The sequence below is a fragment of the Babylonia areolata genome, chromosome 21 (genome assembly GCF_041734735.1).
Source record: "Babylonia areolata isolate BAREFJ2019XMU chromosome 21, ASM4173473v1, whole genome shotgun sequence".
In the NCBI taxonomy this organism is placed as follows: Eukaryota; Metazoa; Mollusca; class Gastropoda; order Neogastropoda; family Buccinidae; genus Babylonia; species Babylonia areolata.
Genome location: NC_134896.1, coordinates 36,790,039 through 36,797,538, shown reverse-complemented (window position 1 = coordinate 36,797,538; position 7,500 = coordinate 36,790,039). Strand labels below are relative to the sequence as shown.

Below are 7,500 nucleotides of genomic sequence, written 5' to 3'. Positions count from 1 at the left end.
AATGAAAGAAAGGTTTGAAGGGTGGATGGGGATGATGATGAAAAGTTGGCGTGTGTTCTGTACACACACAGGTTTGTGTTTCGCGTGAATGCATGCCGCAAGCTTTTGTGTGAGTAATACTACGCCTCTGTGCTTATGTCACATGAACATTTGCGTGATTCAATGCCAGAAATCGGTAGTGCGCGATTCCAAAGTAGGTTACATCTTTGCGGATCGTTAGGGATTTCCATGGATCTCCAGGGATTTTCACGCATAAGCACAGACACTCTCACGCATGCACGCATTAGAACATGCAAGCAAGTAAGCGCGCACGCACGCACACACGCACGCACACACACACACACACACACACGTATGCACATACATACATTCGCATACACATAGATACACGCATACACACACACACGCACACGCACACACACACACACACACACACACACACACACACGGCATATCCACCCCTGACGCACCCCCCCCACCCCCCAACCCCACCACATATCCACCCATACATTCACACACATCCACACACACACACACACACTCACTCTATCTCTCACAGCGCGTGTTCGCAGAATCAAACTCAAGCGTTATACCAGTACTCCCTTGGGTTTATACTGATATCTACCTCAGCCGGTGTGTGAACGTTATTAAAATTCAAACATCATCTTTGAGAGGGGAAACAGGTTCTTCGTGTGCGCAGGCTGAAAGAAAGTGGGCAAAAAACTTAAGAACTTTTTGTTGGCAATACATCCACAATGTGCGTGTGGAGTGATGGCCTAGAGGTAACGCGTCCGCATAGGAAGCGAGAAAATCTGAGCGCGCTGGTTCGAATCACGGCTCGGCCGCCGATAATTTCTCCCCCTCCACTAGACCTTGAGTGGTGGTCTGGACGCTAGTCATTCGGATGAGACGATAAACCGAGGTCCCGTGTGCAGCATGCACTTAGCGCACGTAAAAGAACCCACGGCAACAAGAGTGTTGTTCCTGGCAAAATTCTATAGAAAAATCCACTTCGATAGGGAAAAACAAATGAAACTGTAGGCAGGAAAAAATACAAAAAAAAATGGGTGGCGCTGTATTATAGCGACGCGCTCTCCCTGGGGAGAGCAGCCCGAATTTCACACAGAGAAATCTGCTGTGATAAAAAGAAATAACAAATACAAAATACAAATACAAATGTTTTCCCTTCAAGACGGAATGGTTTGTGTTCACAACAGGACGTGGAGGTTCATTCCGTCAGTCGCACATAGTATCAGTATCAGTAGCTCAAGGAGGCGTCACTGCGTTCGGACAAATCCATATACGCTACACAGAGGAGTGGAGGGGAAGAATTGTGGATAATGCCTCTTTTTTTGTTTGTTTGTTTGTTGTTGTTGTTGTTGATGACAGATCTTTGACAGTGTGCTGAATAATTCTTCTCTATCTTCCTCATTATACAAACAATCACCTGAAACTCTTATGTTATATCCCCGTCCGCTTTTATCTCCAAACAATTCGCCTGTTCCCTTTTGCCTACTTTTCTTTTCTTTTTTTTTCTTTTTTTTTTTTTGAGCGTTCCGACAATGGTTTCTTGAGAGTTTTACTCTTTTCCTCTCCCGTTACGTTTCGCCTACCCACCGTTCCCTTATTGCCTGTTCAAACACACACACACACACACACACACACACACACACACACACGTATGCACATGCATACATTCGCATACACATAGATACACGCATACACACACACACACACACACACACACACACAACACACGCGCGCGCTCTCTCTCTTGCACACACACACACACACACACACACACACACACACACACACACACACACACACACACACGCGCTTTCTTTCTTTCTTTCTTTCTTTCTTTCTCGCTCTCTCTCTCTCTCATAACACTTACAGTAAATAGGCGTTAACCTGAAGATATATCTCTCCCTCTCCCTCCCTCCCCCCCCCATCTCTCGTAACACTTACAGTGAATAGGCGTTTAACTGAAGATCTCTCTCTCTCTCTCTCTCTCTCTCTCTCTCTCTCTCTCTCTCTCTCTCTCATAACACTTTCAGTGAATAGGCGTTAAACTGAAGACATCTCTCTCCCTCTCCCTCCCTCCCCCCCTCTCTCTCTCATAACACTTACAGTGAATAGGCGTTAAACTGAAGATCTCTCTCTCTCTCATTACACTTACAGTGAATAGGCGTTAAACTGAAGATCTCTCTCTCTGTCTGTCTGTCTGTCTGTATGTCTGTCTCTGTCGCTCTCTTTCTCTCTCTCTCTTGCAGACACACACACGCACATCTGTTCTGCCTGCAGGTAAACGCATGTTTGTGTGTTTGGTGAGACGGAGAGGTGAGATGGTGGTGAGTGAGAGGCGCGTGCCAGTTAGTTCTAGAATTGTGCTTACGATTGTTTGTAATGCTCCCCTCGCCTCCCCCCCCCAGGCCCCCCCCCCCCCCCCCGTGTCCGAAGGGCTTCATTGCTGAATGGACATTAAAAGGACTGTCATTGTTATTACACACACACGCGCGCGTACACACACACACACACACACACACACACACACACACACACACAGACCAGATGTGGATGAGTGTTAAAATTTGTGTGTGCACAGATTCCACTATCAGCTTCTACGAACACTTGTGATTCTGTTTCTCACCCAGTCCGGTCTGGAGACAGGGCTAAATATCCTGAATGCATTCACGGAAGATCAGACCAACAATACAGTGACCAGGACAGAAAGGTGTGTGTTAGTGTGTGTGTGTGTGTGTGTGTGTGTGTGTGTGTGTGTGTGTGTGTGTGTGTGTGTGCGTGCGTGCATGCGTGTGAATTTACGATGTTTGGGGTCTTTGTATCTGAGAGAGAGAGAAAAAGAGACAAGACAAGTCAAATTCTTTATTATCGAGGATAATAGATAAGCACTGGCGCGCTTTTTTTCATCCAGTCCCCACCCTGAAACAGGGTCTACACTACACAAAACTGCATTATATATGTCATTGCATGCACTACACAGTGCTACCTAAGGTCATAGAATGCGAATACTCTACTACATAATGGCATAAGCAATACTCTACTACATAATGGCATAAGCATAGTAAAAATAACACACACACACACATACACACACACACAAACACAGGTACAAGAGAGAGAGAGAGAGAGAGAGAGAGAGAGAGAGAGAGAGAGAGAGAGAACCTGCAGCTTAACACAACAAGCATTCCACCGACTCGGCGGGTTAAAGACTTTATAACAACAGACGAACAGTTTTATATATGACAAGCGACGGAAAAGACCTTTGTAAACAGAGACGCCGGAATCAATATGTCTTGACCATCTCATCTTTCTCTTCCAGCTTTCCTCCCCACCCCCAGCCCCCGCCCACCAGAGACAGACAGACAGACAGACGTCCAGACGTGTGGTAGACAGGAGAGCCGAGGCAGAGACTACACAGACTCACCGCAGGGAGTGACGATATCAGCTTTAATTCCCAATTCTTCAACCAAGGGCACAGCCTAGCCTGGAATGAGGAGAAGAAGATAACATCTCTCCAGCACCACAACCACCACCACCACCACCACCATCCAGGCAGGCAAAACCCGGCAAGCCATATTACTGGCAAGCAAACACAGTGCTGCTATTCGCAGAATATTCACCTGTGGATTGGCCGCTGATTGCTAGGTGCACATCACGTTAAAGAATTGAGTATTATCAGCCTTTCTTTCCTTTTTTTTTTTGTATGTGTGGTGCTTTCAAAGGAATAATAATAATAATAATAATAATAGCAAGCGCCCCATCACAGGAAGTAGACGGATGCTGCGTCAGTGCTTCCAAAAGACTGACAACAAGCATTGATTGCTTCGGCCACTGACCTCTGCTGTGTGACCAGAGCTATTGCTGTTGGTGGTGAAACAGAAGTCGTGTACAGAGGAAGGACATCCTTCATTGAAACGTTTGCTTATGTGCTTTTCCTGATCATTAATTCAATAAAACAGAACAAAACGAACAACTTATTCACGGTGAAAAGACGGAAGTGCCAGAGAACACAAGCTGTTGTGTCACGTGGCCTGTTCATGTCAGTGACAATAAGTTTGTGCGAGAAAGTATCCAGGAGGAAGAACTAACGAGTGTGTAATTTGCTACCTCAGGAAGAATTCAAGGATTCACTCACCTACAGACAACCAACAACAGTATCATTTTCGCAGAATGAATTGTAACTGTTTTCAATCAAAGATATAATCACACCAACATTAGTCATTCATGCACAAAGAACAAACGAACAATAACAGTCAAAGTTCAGAAGGAAAGCAAAAGTAAAACTTTCTACGTACAAGCACACAAAGGAAAACCCCCCCAAAAAACCCAACAAAACCCAACACAACAACAACCAACAAGCACAAAGTCGCTGGAGATAACAAAAAGTCTTCAACGACCACCCTCAACAGATTACAGAATACGGTGAAAAGAAACTCTTGGGAGAGCTGGACAGAACAAGGTCTTCAGAGAATACAAAATATACCAGCTTGGTTATCTCCAGTAAGAGAGAATTTCATTCAGCTCCCGTCCATTTCTGAACAGACAGAAACCAACGAGTTCTACATCCTTCTCTCACTCCCCTAAGAAAAACAAAACAAAACAAAAACAAACAAACAAACAAAAAAAACCACAAGAGAAAACTCATTCAATTCCTTTCCCTATCTAAATAAATAGAAACCAACGCATTCCATACCCTTCTCTTATTCCTCCAAGGAGAAAAAACAAAAACAAAAACAAGGGGAAATAAATAAAAAGAAGAAAAAAAGAAAGAAAAGAAATCAGTGAATCCAGTTCAACACTTCCCTCCCACCTCCCCGCCCCCTCAAACGAATCCTACAAGTCCAGGATGACAGGCAAAGACGGAGACGCAGAGGCACAGACCTCACTGACGACCGCCGCCGCAACCTCCCCCGATCACCAAGAACACACCTCCTCCTCTCCTCGGAGAACTTCCGGCGGGGAGCACGCGCACCACCACCACCACCACCACGCGCCGCGCAGAGCCTCCGGAGGGAAGCACCTGCACGGCGGGGGAGGGTTGAGCCGGGAGGAGGGAGCTCAGATCCTGGAAGTGACGGAGAAGCACGGGGCGCTGTACAACTCCATCCCTTGCATGCCTCTGCCCGTGGCCATCCTCTGCTGCATCTTCAACATCGTGGTGCCTGGCCTGGGTGAGTACTGTGTGCGGCTAGCTGGCTGTGTGTGTGTGTGTGTGTGTGTGTGTGTGTGTGTGTGTGTGTGTGTGTGTGTGTGTGTGTGTGTGTGTGTGTGTGTGTGTGTGTGTGTGTGGTTTGGGTTCTTCTTCTTCTTCTCGCCCTTGTCCTCATCCTCATCCTCGTCCTCCTCCTCCCCCTTCTTCTTCTCTTCTCCTCCTCCTTCCTCTCCTCCTCCTCCTTCTTCTCCTCCTCTTTTTCCTCCTCCTCTTCCTCCTCCTCCTCCTTCTTCTTCTTCTTCTCCTCCTCCTTCTTCTTCTTTTCCTTCTTCTTCTACTGCGTTCGTAAGCTGCAACTCCCACTTTCACTCGTATGTACGTGTGGGCTTTTTTACATACGTGTATGACTGTTTATACCCATCATGTAGGCAGCAATAATCCGTAAACGGAGAGCAACACGTCACCATAACAACTCACCTACAGACGAACAAGCGAAACATACCACTCAAACGAGCCGTCCATTGACTATGGGCACACGACAGCTCAAAGGGACAAACGCCGCCAAAATCCCAACCAAAAACGTGTGCACCCACCCCCCGCCCCCACCACGTGCCCCTACGAAAGGTGTGCATGTTGAGTATGTTCTTGTTTCCATAACCCACCGAACGCTGACACGGATTACATGATCTTTAATCAACGTGCGTATTTCATGCTTTGCATGCGGGAGGGGTTCAGGCACGAAAGGGGGGAGGGGGAGAGGGGGGGTGGGGGGGGGGGGGGAGGGTCAGGCACTAGCAGTTCTACACATAAGTTGGGACCTGAGAGATCGGGGGAAAAAAAATGTCCCACCCCTTAACCCCACCAGGTGCGCCGAGGATCTTCTTCTTCTTCTACTTCTGCGTTCACTCGTATGCACACGAGTGGGCTTTTACGTGTATGACCTTTTTTACCCCGCCATGTAGGCAGCCATACTCCGTTTTCGGGGGTGTGCATGCTGGGTATGTTCTTGTTTCCATAACCCACCGAACGCTGACATGGATTACAGGATCTTTAACGTGCGTATTTGACCTTCTGCTTGCATATACACACGAAGGGGGTTCAGGCACTAGCAGGTCTGCACATATGTTGACTTGGGAGATCGTAAAAATCTCCACCCTTTACCCACCAGGCGCCGTCACCGTGATTCGAACCCGGGACCCTCAGATTGAAAGTCCAACGCTTTAACCATTCAGCTATTGCGCCCGTCAGCGCCGAGGATCGAACTCAGGGAAACTCTGGCGAGAATCTACAGTCTAACCATTCTGCCACAGCACACGTCATGTTTGGTTCTTTTTCTTCGTTCGTGGGCTGCAACTCCCACGTTCACTCGTATACGTGTACATGAGCGGGCGTTTACGTGTATGACCGTGTTTTTTTGTGGGTTTTTTGTTTTAACCCCGCCATGTAGGCAGCCATACTCCGTTTTCGGGGGCATGTTTGGTTCAATTCATGGGTTTGGTTGTGACAGAGTTTGACGGGAGATAGGGGTGGGTGGTTGTCGGGTGGGTAAGCACGTCTGTGGCTGGGATGTTCAGGCGGCGTTTTTCCGTTTGGGAGAGTGAGTTGTCATGTGCCACAGTCAATGGACGGCTCGTGTGAGTGGTATGTTTCGTTTGTTCGTCTGTAGGTGAGTTGTTATGGTGATGCGATGATCTGGGTGGTTCGTACTCGGGTCGTCTGTGGGCGGGCTGTTTGGGGAATATATATTTGAAGTGCTGTGTATGTATGTATAATAATAATAATTTGTTCATTGTTTGATCTCCTGGCCTCATTGTTTATTAATATCAAGTTGAAAAACCCACCGAGGCAACTATGTGTTTGTTCTGTATTGTCCGTGTGTTCTGTGTGGCTTGTTCAGGATTAAAGAGGCTATGCCAGTCTTGAATAAAAGCTAATTTGTGTTTGCACATTTCTTTTGTCATTGCTGCTGTGTGCACATGTCAAATGATCGGTATAAGAGCAAGCCTGGCGCTTCCTTTTTTTGGGGAAGAAGTGTCTGGGTTTGTTCCAATGTACCATTTATTTACCTGTGTACTAGCTGAATTGGTAGCGAAAGCAGCATTGGTTTGAAGTTATGTACCTTGTGTGTGGAGAGAGTTACCACTCTTTACTATTTGTTAATTACATATGCATGTATGTTCATCTCAGTGCAGGTGATTTAATTTAAACTGACGTGATCTTTCCCTGTCTGAAAGTGTGTTGCTGTGGTGTGTGGCGATGGGTTGTGAGGTCGCAGATTTCCCTTGTTTCCATGCGGGTTTGAGGGGATGCGTGTGTTCGTT

At 46.9% G+C, this 7,500-nt stretch overlaps 1 protein-coding gene across 4 annotated transcripts in view; it reads left to right on the top strand.

The window, feature by feature from the left end:
* Window positions 1–7,500, top strand: part of LOC143295793 (protein stum homolog) — a 197,777-nt gene that overhangs the window by 29,335 nt on the left and 160,942 nt on the right. For 2 of the 4 annotated variants that reach the window (XM_076607414.1, XM_076607411.1), the window contains exon 2: window positions 3,347–5,198. In XM_076607414.1, the coding sequence (XP_076463529.1) occupies window positions 4,874–5,198 (325 nt within the window). In that variant the 5' untranslated portion in view covers window positions 3,347–4,873. Of the gene's footprint in view, window positions 1–2,608; window positions 2,738–3,346; window positions 5,199–7,500 lie in introns of all 4 variants that reach the window. The other 2 variants (XM_076607412.1, XM_076607413.1) reach the window with 2 other exon arrangements.